We start from the raw sequence: 13,325 nt of genomic DNA, 5'->3' as shown, positions 1-13,325 counted from the left end.
TGTAGGCTTTTGGGGGGGAAGCCAGATGGGAGTGGGGTGCATGAAAGAGGCAGCCTCGGTCACCAAGCAGGCTGGTGCCTGGAGAGGAGGCATAGGACGTGCTGACACCACGCCGACTCCCCGCTCATCAGCCAGAGCCTCGCTGTGGGGTTAAAGGAAGGAGCACAGGAAAACGCTCAGAAGAAGGACTTCCCCGCCGGTCCAGCGCTTAAGACTGTGCTTCCAATTCGGGGGCTCAGGTTCGACCCCTGGACAGGCAGCTAAGGTCCCACATGCCACACAGCTCGGCCCATAAATAAACATTAGTGAGTGAATAAAATGTAAAATTCTTAGCAGAGTGGCTGGCAGAGAGTAAACTGAATAAGCATGTTGCTGCTGCTGTTGCTTCCATCAGAGAAGCAGATGCTGCTGCAGGACAAGGTCTGCTGTGGGGAGCCCTGGGATCGAGGCACCAGTGGAGGGCAGAGGAGGGTGGGAGGGAGCCCCCAGCAGGACAGGGGAGATGAGAGCTGGCCTTTCTCCTCTTCCGGTATCCGGAGGAGAGATGGTGGTGCAGGCCTAGGGTCCGCATATCTCTGAGTCACCCACACGCAGCAGCGGCGTCTCCCTCACGAGAAAAGAAGGTGGGTTTGGCGACAGTTATTATTTCCACCAGGAAAGAGGCTCCCGTTCACTGTCAACATACGGCTGCCACCTCTCTAAGTCCCAGAGAGCACTCACTTAATACCAAGAATATTTGGGAGAACAGTTATTAGACTCTAGCTGGCATCCTAATCATTTGAGTGGTAGTCAAAATGTCACTTCCAAAATTGTGATTTCCTTTCGGTAGCAAGAGCTCATCCTTTCCCGTGCCCTATTTTGGCTCTTCCTCAATCGGCCATCTCTGAGGGGGCTCCAGGAATGAGAATTTCTTCTGGCACAAGAAAAGCGTTTAGCAATTACCTTCCCAGCCCAATGACACGAACTGGGAGCATGGCAGTGACAGCTGTATGATACCTCAAGCAAGGAAAAGCCAGCGTCTATTTTTGGAATTCGAGGGTGAGCTTCAGCCTCCAAAAACCCATGGAGGAGGGGGGATGGATAAAATAATCAGATACCCCTCAAATTTAGCCTGGAGCTGAAGTCTGAAATCCATCACTATTAAAATAGAACAAATAACACAGCGAACTTCCTTATTCACCTTTGTGGACGTGACGGCCACATCCTAAAAGTTCTCATAACCTAGATTCTTCAGCCAACCAAGTAGGAAGGTTTTCTTTGCTTCATCATAGTTACTTAATGAGTCAAGTAATCATTGTGACGCCTGGAAGCTGCGTGACAATTTTTAATAATTGAACATGGTATATGATATTTCATTTTTTTAACATTAGCAATAAAAAACTAAGTAATTTAGATTTGTTAGACCATTATCTTAAATCCATGGATTGACATAATCAGGGAATATGCTGACCTTTGACATGATCTCTTCCTGTTCTTACTTTACTAAGGATGTGGAAACTAAGCCTCAGAGAAGAGACAGAACCTGCCCACAGTCACACAGTGGCAGACCTGAAATTAGAATCCAGGTCTCATGATGCTCAGCTCAGAGCCCTTATTTCAGTTAATTTTTAAAAATTAACTAAATATATTAATAAAAGTACAAATTAAAGTGCAGTTCGAGAGATCAACTCTACAAAGAGTCTGGGGCCAAGAAAAGCATCTACAAAGGCAGGCTGATGGGACTCTCAGCTACAAATAAAAGTCCTCCCACCCAGCTTTGAGAAAATATAGACAACATCCGTCAAGGCTTGCTCAAGTTTTCTCCCCTTAAGTTGGGAATAAAATTGAGCACACCCCACATCTTAGCCCCCGCGTCCTGTTTCTCTTTTTGCCCTATAACCGTGATACGGCAGAGGAGCTTCTACGCGCTGCTGCTTTGGCAAATGCTTAAACTGGAGGCCACACTGTCCCTGGCCACAGTAGGAGGAGGAGAGTGGGTTGTTTTTCAAAGGTCACAGGCTTTATTATAGAGCGTGAACCCTGGACGCCACCCTCCGGCACGCTGTCCCTTCAACTATATGAAGCAACCGGATCAAGTCTGCACAGTGATAACACTGGATTTTAAGGGTTTAGAATCTATTCATGGAAGAGTCGGGTTTCCCAGGTGGCTCAGTGGTAAAGAAGCTGCCTGCCAGTGCAGGAGACATGGGTTCGATCCCTGATCTGGGAAGACTGCCCTAGAGAAGGAAATGACAACCCACTCCCGTATTCACGCCTGAAAAGTTCCATGGACAGAGGAGCCTGGCAGGATACTGCCCACGGGGTCGCAAAGAGCCAGACACAACTTAGCAGCTGAGCAACAGCAACAGCAAAGGAAGAGGCAGTCTGTTTCTCATCTAATAACTGGCATGTTTGACCTCGTCAACGGATGCTAACTTCGTTGAACACACAGTTCTAGATCGACTGTTGAATGCATTTTCTCAGTATTTTTTGTTTTCCATTGTAACTGCTGATTTGTTTTCAGTCAACTTGTCATAACTTCAAAAATACTCTTTCACCTACAGGTGCTTTTTTTCTATTTTTGTTACTTTTATGAGAACAGTGATTTTGTGGGGGTTTTTTTGTTTGTTTACTCTATATCATCAAAATCCAGAATAATGTCTGATGGTAGCTTCTCAATAAATACTTCTTGAATGAAAAAAACACAAAGTTTGCACAGTGAGTGAAGGGCCCCCAGGGCTCTGTGCAAATACTGCTGCAGCCATTCTCACTAATGCGGCTCTTTGCTATTCTTACAGATGAGTCACTTACTCAGGAAACGGGCGTCTCACTCCTCAACCTCCTCCCTCCGCAACTGCAGTCACCTTCTGGTCTTTCCGTCTCCCCTGGCTCCAGCCACCAGGAACTTCAGTGTGCCCCTGAGCACGTGCAAGACCTCGGGAGGGGAGTAAAGGAGCCCCAGGTCTCCCCAGGGGTGTGTCTTATACAAAATAGGTGCTCGATGAATGCGTGAATATAGATCCAGTGTCAGGGTCTATTCTTTCAGATGGCCTGTAAGGTGTGTGTATGTGGGGGGCGGGGGGGGCTGGCACAGACAGACAAGGAGGCATTGTGAGAAGTGCAGTGAAATACAACGAATCCAGAGTTGATGCCATATCAGAAACAAGGAAGAGGCAAAACAATCTTGAAAAAGAACAAAGTTGGAAAACACAACTTCCCAATTTTAAAGCTTATTATAAAGCTATAGCAATGAAAACAGTGTGGCATTGTCATAAGAATAAACATATAGACTGATAGGACAGAACTGAAGTCTTTGAAACAAACCCACATATCTACTGGCTAATTGATGTTTGGCAAGGGTACCAAATACAGTCAACGGGGGGAAGAACAGCCTCTAAGACAATGTTGCCAGGAAAACTGAATTTCCACATGCAGAATAATGAAGTTGAGCCCCACCTGACACTGTACACAAAAATTAGCTCAAAATGGGTCAACAGCCTAAACGTATGAGCAAAATCCATACAGTATCTTAAAAAAAAAAAACCCATAAAATTCTTACAGGAAAATATAGGTAAAAATCTTCATGACCTTGAATTTGGCAATGGATTCTTAGATATGACACCAAAGCAAAAGCAACAAAAGAAAAAAAATCAGTACACTAAGCTTCATTGGAAATGAAAACTTGTATGCATCAAAGAATATTATCAAGAAAGAAAAAGGCAACCTGCTGAATGGGAAAATACATTTGCAAATCATATATCTGCTAAGACTTTTATCTATACTAAATAAAGAACTTGTATAACTCAACAACAAAGAGACAAACAACCCAGCTTACAAACAGGCAAAGGTCCTGAATAGACATTTGTCCAGAGAAGCTACACAAATGACAAACGTGCACATGAAAAGATGCCCAACATCAGAAGTCAGCGGCAAACACACAATGGCGTGCCATGTTAGTTACTAGAATGGCTATAATAAAATGAACAAAAACAACAAAAATAACAAGTGCTGCTGAGGAATTGGAATTTTTGTGCCTTTCTGTTTGGAACGCAAAGTGGTGCAGCTGCTGTGAAGAACAGTTCGGCAGTTCTTCAGAAAGTTTAAAAAGAATTACCATATGACCTGGCAATTTCACTCCTGAATATAAGAAAACAGGAACTCAGATACGTGTCTACCAATGTCCACAGCAGCATTATTCACAGTAGCTAAAATGTGAAAATAACCCACGCATCCATCAATAGAAGAGTGAACAAAATGTGGCACACACACACAATGGAATACTATTCAGCTATAAAGAGGAAGGAAGTGTTGATACACACTATCAGATATATCGTTACGACATCGTTGAACCCTGAAAACACTCGACTACCTGAAATCAGCCAGAAACAAAATATTAGTATTGGCACGATTCCATTTTTATAATGTACCCAGAATAGGCAGAATTCACAGACACAGAAATTAGCTTAGAGGTACCAGGTTATGGAAGCTGTGGGAATGGGGAATATTGCTTAGCAGGTACCAAGTTTCTATTTGGGATGACGATCAAGTTTGGAAACAGCCATAATAGTTACACGGCACTGTGAATCCAGTTAATGCCTCTGTATTATACATTTTTAAAAGGTTAATATGGCATTAAGGCAAAAACTTTTTTCCTTGAGGGCCGTAAGAAGAGAACAATGAAGCTTAATTCAAAAACATATTCATATTGGTGGGGTTGTAGGTACCAGTGGCCACGCAGTGGCTGAGATTCTTTGGGGCAGGACTGTCAATAAAAACGATGTAGCTGATCCCTCTTGAGGTTGACCCCCAAAGCTGGACCAGAGCTGGGATCCATACCAGTCCACATACCAGTCAGTGCTCTGCCCCAAGTGGGGCCCACCTCTTCCTCTGTGACCGAGTTCCCAAGTAAATGACCTTTAACCTTTGGGCCGACCTCTGGAAGCTACACTCATTGCATATACAGGGACAGTTTACCCCCAAACCAAAGAAAAGCAGGATGAGAATGCCCATTGGTTTTGAAGGACTGGGTGATTTAGCAAGTGGTTACTGGGTACCTATAACAAATCAAGGCTTCCCCGGTGGCTCGGCAATAAAGAAAATGCCTGTAATGCAGGAGACACGGAGACAAGGGTTTGATCCCTGGGTTGGGAAGATCCCCTAGAGAAGGAAATGGCAACCCATTCCAGTGTTCTTGCCGGGAAAATCCCCTGACAGAGGAGCCTGGCAGGCTTCGGTCCATGGGGTCACGAAGTTGGAGACGACTGGAGTGACAGCACATAAACCAAACCATCTGCCTTCATGTCTCAGAAGTCTGTGGCTCCAAGTCCATCAGGCCACCCGAATGGCTTCCGGAGACCTTGGCACATAGGTCAAGGCTGGGTTTCTGCAGAGTGGGGCTGCACGACAGACCAAATGCTAATGTAAACTATCAAACGGTAGGCCGGTTAAGCAGATTTAGTTAGACCTTCAAGTGTTTTTCATGAGGCTTCCTGATTAAATAATGTTTGGTGGGTAGGAATGTGGAAATGTCCCTTTGGTACAAGCACTAGCCAGACATTTCTACCCACAGAACTACAGAGTTGTTGAGATTTACCATAAACAAATGAACACAAGTTCAATGGGAAAGATAAAAATACCATTTCTGTCTTAAAGCTGCCATGTCTACATAGAGGGGATACATACACCCTTCACAAAAGACCCCATAACGTTCAATGGAGCCATTAATAGTCAAGAAACAAACCTCCTCAGCAGCTTGGGTTCATCCTCAAAAACAAGGAGTGTGGTGCTTGTTGCTTTACTTTTAACAGTGCAGGTTGTCGTGCCAACTAGTGCTACTGTCTAATCTGAACGGGGAGAAGAGAAGCGCTCCTTCCTCCACAAGCCTTTCAGCAGGGCTCACGGAAGTCTGTTTTTCTGGTTGCGCTGGGCCTTATTTGTGGCATGGGGCATCTAGCTCCCTGACCAGCTACCAAACCCGGGCCCCCTCTGTTGGGAGCACAGAGTATTTTAGCCATTGGACCACCAGGGCAGTCCCCACGTGAGTCTTTACAAACACACAGACTCCTAGCACTGGAGGGACCGCAACCATCGTGCTTGTATTTAAACCTGTCAGGATGAGTGTGGGACGCTCCTTTGGTTGGAATTCCCTCTGTACACCTTGCTCCTCATCCATGGTCTGGCTGAACAGCACCCCGAGAGAAAGAAAGGCATCATGTGGAGACACACAAAGGTGGCCCTTCTTGAGATGCGAGAAGAGACTTTTGTCTTAAACACAGGACAGAGAGGAGAGTTCTTTGGGGGAAAGTGGCTCTGCTCCCCGAGTAAGCACAGTTCTTTTGTTTTCTAATTTTTATTCATTTTTATTTTGGCCATGCTGCGCAGCGGGAATGTGGGATCTTAACTCCCCAAGGATTGAACCCGCGCTCCCTGCATTGGAAGCACGGAGTCTTAACCACTGGAACGCCCGGGAAGTGCCCAAGCACAGCTCTTAAAGGGCAGGGTCTGCACAGCACTTACAACCCACGCAAAGCTGTCAGTGACAGGAGGGGCAAGGAGGAGACGGGCTGGGAGCCAAGGCAGTCACCCCGGCCTCTTCCTGCTGGCAGGAGGACCTGAGTCAGCGGGTCCTGACGCAGAAGTGTTGCTGTTGCTTGGGGACAAGAGAAGGGAGGACGGCGAGAGCAGGGGGAGGGCAGGAGGCCGCCTCTCTCACAGCAGCCTGCTGGGGGTGACCCCTCTGCTCATGACAGGGCCCAGCCAGCACAAAGCTGGCCCTGCACAGCGGGGCCTGGCAACCTGCCTCCAACTGTCCACCCGGCGTCCTCTCCTCCTCGCCGCCCTCCATGGGAGCAAGGCCTCCCACCTTCCCGCCTCCCTGACCTCGATGGGAAGGCTGTCCCTCTGCTCTTAGACGTTTTAACTCCTCTCAGGCCCTGAGGAGCCAATTCACACACTGGCAGCTGTGATCCTCCCTGGTGACCCAATCGCCGGCTCTGCCACACCTGGTCTAGCGCTTTCACCTGCCATCAACATGCCTTCACTATCCAGCCTTCTCTAAACGGCTGCCTCTCCATGTGTTTGTTCCCGATGACTGGAAGTTTCTGGAAAGATAAGACCACTCCTGTGTACTCAGCTGCTTCCCCAGTGCCGGGCAAGTTCTGTGCAGAGTGGTAGGAACAGCAAGGCAGCATGCGGCTGCTGTTTAATGCACTCTTTGCACTGGGCTCTGCTCTGAGCCCTTTGCATGGATTAGCGAACAAGCCTCAGAATGATATGAGGTGCGTGTGAGTATTATCCCTATTTTACAGAAGGCAAGACTGAGGCATAAGAGGTTAATGACTTGCTGGGATCATACAACGAGTAAGCGGCAAATCAGGAACTCAAACCCAAGCTCTCTGATTTTAGAGCCATTCTAGAGGAGATCAATCCTGGGTGTTCACTGGAAGGACTGCTGCTAAAGCTGAGACTCCAATACTTTGGCCACCTCATGCGACGAGTTGACTCACTGGAAAAGACTCTGATGCTGGGAGGGATTGGGGGCGGGAGGAGTCAGGGACAACAGAGAATGAAATGGCTGGGTGGCATCACCGACTCAATGGACATGAGTTTGAGTGAACTCTGGGAGTTGGTGATGGACAGGGAGGCCTGGCGTGCTATGATTCATGGGGTCGTGAAGAGTTGGACACGACTGAGCGACTGAACTGAATTGAACTGATATGTTTTATAAATTTACCTCAACTAAAAAAAAAATTCACTTAGCCTTTTAACCTAAAGTCCTCAGAAAATGGAAGGGCAAATGAAAAGAAGAAAAAAGAAAGAAAACAGCAGCAAATGAGGGAAGCAGGACAGTCTAAGTAGGACCTGAGACCGAAGAGCGGTGGGGGTGTCTGTGCTCAACCAAGGGTGGACCGAGCCCCTGTCCCCAGGAGGAGAGCTCTCCAAAGACAGGCCTGGCCTGCGAGATGCTCTGCGTTTTTGTCTTCTTCCCACGACAGCCCTACTTAGATCTGAGACAACGCAGATACCAAATGTTTGCTGGGGAAAGCTCCATCTGCAAGCCCAAGTAGAAATAGCAAGAAAAACTAAGGCGGAGGATTCAAATCCATAACTGTATGCAGAACCTGCATGAAGATTCTCCCAACATCAGGCACCCCAGATGGTGAGTGCCTGCTGCTTTGTCTGTCTCCTCTTCTGGACTAGCGGTCACTCACCGGCAGGGACCCCGCCTCGATCAAGCTACTGTACCCCCAGCCCGAATCACAGCCCCCGGCACAGAATCGGGGCCTGCATATATATGGGATTAAAAAAATAAATGTTCTCCATTTTATATATTTGATTCACTGACTTACATTTTTAATGGGTAAAACACTGACATGGTACAAAATTCAAAAGATTCCAAAGGTTCCCACTGTTCTGCTCCAGCTCCTTCAAGGCAACCCCGCACTGTCTCCACAGGGTCCATGTGACAAGTGCGGTGAAATTTTGAATTGCCAAGGCTCTGCCAACCAACCAGACTACCCAGTGACTTGGGTGTCAGGGCGTGACCATAGGAAGAAGCGAGGCGTGATGTCAAGGTGAAAACTATCTGGCTGAAAATGCGGTTCCAGGATTCCACACCGGGCGGAAGCACATGCCAGGGAGCCGCCGGCTCACAGAGGAATGCCGCTAGGTGACAGCCGTCCCCCCAGAGCCATTAGTGGCATGAGGATAAGCCTGCAGGCAGGGGCCGTCCAACCCGTCCGCCATGCCAGCCACGCCGGGCTCCTCACACCTGTTTCGGACACAGGTGAATTTCAAGCCGGGGACCGGTTCTGTGGCCCCACGATGGGAGGAGAGCGGTCGTGCAAGCCCCACGCAGCCTTGGACGCCGAGAGCCTTTTACTGGTTGTTGGGGCGGGGAAGAACTCAGCTGTGAGCTGCGAGGCTCTCTCCCTGCAGATGGGCTCCTTGGTGGAGGCGGTGGACAGGAACTCAGCTGGCCGGGGGAGAGGGTCCCTGGAGTCAAAGCCCCCAGGGTGACGAAGAACGCGGGCCCACCCCAAGCCTGGGACGTGCCCCGGGGGGGAACCCTGGCACAGGAACGTCTGGGCTCATCGCTTCATCTGAGCCAGCTTGCGAGGGGCTTTATTTTTGAAGCCCGAGTAACCGTTGCCCTGCACAGTCACCAAACCAAAGGCTAAAAAAGATGGGAGCCTCGCAGGCTCGTCTGCTCCCCAAGGCTCCTGCCTGAAGCGGCGGCGCGCCGGCAGGCTAAGGGCGGGCGCGGCCCCACGGCAGCCAGCCTGTCACAGTACTTCAGTCCCGTCCGCGTGCCCAGAGGCTGCTGCAACGCCAATACATTTACAAGAAGGATAAATACCGCGGAAAGGTTCATTTGAACAAAAGGAGTTGTTCTTTCCTTCTTTTCTTTTTACTCCCCTGGAGAAGAGGTGAAACGATCCTGTGACTGAGCTAGCACCCCGCGGGGTAGATTTGGTGTTCTGGGCAGTCCCTCAATAACGCATGAGCACGGCCTCCGACTAACCAGCGTCTCCCGAAACTAAAACTGCAGCTTCCAGCCTGAATGTCTCTTAGCAGCCGAAGGAATGAGGCGGCAGAAAGATCTGTAAGCAACTGGGGTCTCCTCAGAGTGAGCAAAGACTCCACGTAAAGGCGCCGTTCACCCTCCCTGAAGCCTGGACCGGCCCAGTCGACGCACCGTGTGCCGGAAGTCCCGGCTCACTCGACGCACCCGGGCCGGAAGTCCCGGCTCACTCCACGCACCGTGTGCCGGAAGTCCCGGCTCACTGGACGCACCTGGGCCGGAAGTCCCGGCTCACTCCACGAACCGTGTGCCGGAAGTCCCGGCTCACTCGACGCATGCGGGCCGGAAGTCCCGGCTCACTCAACGCACCCGGGCCGGAAGTCACCAGTGCGTCAGGAGGTATGCCTCAATACTTAACATAAAACCAGCTTTACAAGGAAATTAATATCACGGATAGGAGAATGGAGATCAGAGTGGAAATCACACTTTTTCAGTGATTGCCTGAGAAGCGCTTGCCTTCTCTTACACACAAACTCACCCCTAGTGGGTTTATGGACCATCAGTAGCAAGTGGGCACTAGTGAATTCCACCATCGCATTGTGCAACCTGATTCCCATTTTGCAGAGAAGGAAGCGAAAGTCAGCTGAGGGGCCCGAGGGCACATGGCTGCCAGTGAAGGGGGCTGGGGGTGTGTGTGTGGCAGGACCAGGTCCGCCAGCTCATCCCAGTGCACACACAGCCTGTGTGTGTGTGTGAAGACCAGGTCGCCCAGCTCCTCCCAGCACTCACACTGCCAGCACCACCCACTGCCTGGAAGTCAACCAGACTCAAGGGTTGTACCTCTGACAGCATCTCATACTGGCCTCTTCTTCCAAGAGCAATGGTCAATAAATCATAGACCACAGATGCGCTCTGTAAACTGATGAGACGGTCGCTCTTGTGCTCAGGTATCCTGCTCAGTACAGCGTCCCGGTTGGCCTGAAAACAACACGGGAGAGAGAAGCAGATGGTGAGCTGGCCGTGCACACAGCTATTACTTTTTGCAGGGAAGCCGTTCAGGGCCTGCTGCCCCTGAGAGCTTGCCGAGGGCCTGGGGACAAGGGCACGAGTAAGGGGTCGTTTACTCAAATCCCCAGAGCACTGCAGGACTCAGAAGGCCTGGAGGGCACTTGTCCGCATTGGCAGGCGTCTGGAGGTAGCTTTAGGAGCTGATGCAAAGCACAGTGATTTCTCCTGGGCTCAGGCTCACAGCCAGCCACGCAGCGGACACAGCTGCGCTCGGGGGCAGCAGAATCATCCATCAGATGAAGCCCTGCTGTGTCTCACTTACAGATCCTGCTTCTCCTCTACATGAAAGAGCAGGAGAAAATCCCCAGCCCCACACTTCCCATTGCCAAACAGTGTTATCAGGGACAGGACATCAGTCCTACAGAAATGTATCATCCTTTTCCTCTCTCACCCAACCAATGTTCGAATCTCTGTATGATAGCTTCACTGGAAAAGACCACAAAGACTCATTCAACTTTGTTCAGGGAAGCACAGAACAGATGTAGAAAAGAAAGCAAGAAGCAAACAGACTTTGGTTTTTAAAAGATGTTAGCACAGAGGACTCGGGAGAACAAGGAGGCATGTCTATTTCACACCCCCACTGCTCAGCACAGAAATACCACAGGCGCATTCAAGCTTATTCATCTCATTTATCTAGAAATCAACTGCTCTCCATGGTAACTTGTTTTCATTACTTTTGCAATTACTCCACCAGTTCCTCCAAACACATCACATGTACTGGAGACTCTAAACGTAGCTCATTTTTCTTTTCTCCTTAACAGGGAGTTCAGTACCAATAAAGTTAGACTTTGCCTGTCTTCTTTTCCCTTCTAATTAACAGAAGTCTCCAGACATATCCATCCCGAGGAACACAGAAAGGGCCCTTCTATTTTCCCTGTGAAACTGGCTCTCGAGGGACCAGGGTCACTGGTCTCAGCAGCCTGACGTTTACCTTCCAGCCTGACACTTGGAAAGGCCATGCACACACCTTCTCACTCACTAATGAGACGGATGCTTTCTTTTGTGTGAGTCCAAGGCATTGACTTGTAGCCTCCTGTCAGTACTTACTCATTTTAAAACTCCTTCCTCTTAAATGTCAAATAAGAAATATATATAAGACAGGCCACTTCCTACAAAGTGAGTCATCTCTTATGGAAACAAGCCTGCTTTTGAAAATTTCATTGTAAGTTTTTCTGGTTAGGAATGCCTTTGGAGCCAACAAAAGAAGCTGTGAGGGAAATAGGGCCTGCTATCAGTGGTCTCATTTATTTGCTCCAAATGTTCCACATTGAGATTGACCTGGGAGAGAAGGGAACACAACAAAACATCATTTAAGAAAGATTTTCAGGTTATGCCAAACGCGTTCCCTTTTTCTTTTTAAAGAGAAAATCTATCAGTGCCTTTTGATTAAAAAGGTACAATACAGAATCTCAAGCAGGTCCACAAAAAATAAATATCCCAGAGTGCTGCCTCAGTGGTAATTGTGCTAAAATACAGTTCTGATAACTCCCTTCTCCTGGAGAAACTAATTTGATTTGAGGTAAGAACACAGTTCAACTCCAAATGAGTTCTTGTAGGCGGAGGGACCATTGACAAATTTATGTTTCTAAGTTAAAATCAGGACCAGAGGAGAATACAATTTTCTCAGACATACACACACATACACAACACAGCAATTCTCATTTTGGTTCTGAAATTGAGCACATCTATTTTCTGTCTAAAAACTGGAAAAAAAAAAGGGACATGAAAAAAGGCTTCCAAAGGCAACTTAATTTAGATTTCTACCTACGTAACTGTGGAATGATTTATAGGGAGAACATAACCGTCCTGGTTGGCAAACCTCATCCTTCTTATTTACTGTCATCATTTGGATTTCATCATCCTCTGAAGAGATTTTCTGGAAATTAAATACGACAGAGTCGAATTTGACTGCCTCAAAGGGATCTGAAATTTGAGTATTATTAGGGTCTATCACTGCAGTGAGGGAGCAGGAGAGTTAGACATCACTCCCAAGACCTCTACTCTGAGAGCATGCATTCTAGAGATGCCACCAGCTTTCCCAAATTCCAAATTGGAACGCACACAGCCTGATAACAGAACACAATATTTTCCATCAGAATTGTCCAAGAGATCAAAAGTGTATGGTCACCATGCTTTCAGAACTTTTACATTGTCACTAACCGAGTTTGCCCAAAGGAAGCTAAAATGCCAGGTTGTGAAGAGCCCAGTGAGGAGGAGGGAATGGCAGTGAGCACTCCCCCCGCCCCATCCACCCGCCACAGAACCAACAGCGGAGCACGGTGAGATCTGCTCGTCTGAATACCAGTTACAGGAGGCCACTGGGTGCTGGCCTGTGCACATATGTGCCTCCACGACTGTGCCAAGGCAGAGGAGAGGATGTAAGTGACACCATCCGGAGTCACCAGCTGACAGTCAAGGAAAGATGAGCCATGGAGGCAACCTGTATCCTTCAGAGGAAGTGGGGCCAATGACGTCAAAGGGCTTCCAAATAAAAAGATGTGGTGACTCAGGCAGTCTCACTGTTGTAAACATCTCAGCCCATTTCACAGAAAAAGAAACCCAAAGCTTTAAATTAAGGCAAGAAAGCTGCCCTCCCTGCCCAACCCCAGCCTCTTCTGCCCCTTCTTCACTCAGCACCCATTTCTAAGTCTTCTTCCCCGGAGGGTATTTCATGCCTCCATTTAAACTGTAAGCGTGGAGTAGAGGGGACCACCTTCTCTTGCTCTAGTTACACCTGCTTTTTCTCCTTGGTTTT

The 13,325-nt window shown here is 48.4% G+C and overlaps 1 protein-coding gene across 8 annotated transcripts in view; it reads right to left on the bottom strand.

The window, feature by feature from the left end:
* TTC7B (tetratricopeptide repeat domain 7B) overlaps nt 1-13,325 on the bottom strand; it is a 270,335-nt gene that overhangs the window by 107,863 nt on the left and 149,147 nt on the right. For all 8 annotated transcript variants that reach the window (XM_088839368.1, XM_055436426.2, XM_088839370.1 and 5 more), the window contains exon 9: nt 10,343-10,480. In XM_088839368.1, coding sequence (XP_088695494.1) covers nt 10,343-10,480 — 138 coding nt within the window. The remainder of the gene's footprint in view (nt 1-10,342; nt 10,481-13,325) is intronic.

The sequence above is a fragment of the Moschus berezovskii genome, chromosome 9 (assembly GCF_049115385.1).
Source record: "Moschus berezovskii isolate FMDL1 chromosome 9, NW_MosBer_1.0, whole genome shotgun sequence".
In the NCBI taxonomy this organism is placed as follows: domain Eukaryota; kingdom Metazoa; phylum Chordata; class Mammalia; order Artiodactyla; family Moschidae; genus Moschus; species Moschus berezovskii.
Note: the sequence above shows the minus strand (reverse complement) of the source record. Positions and strands in the feature narration are given on the sequence as shown.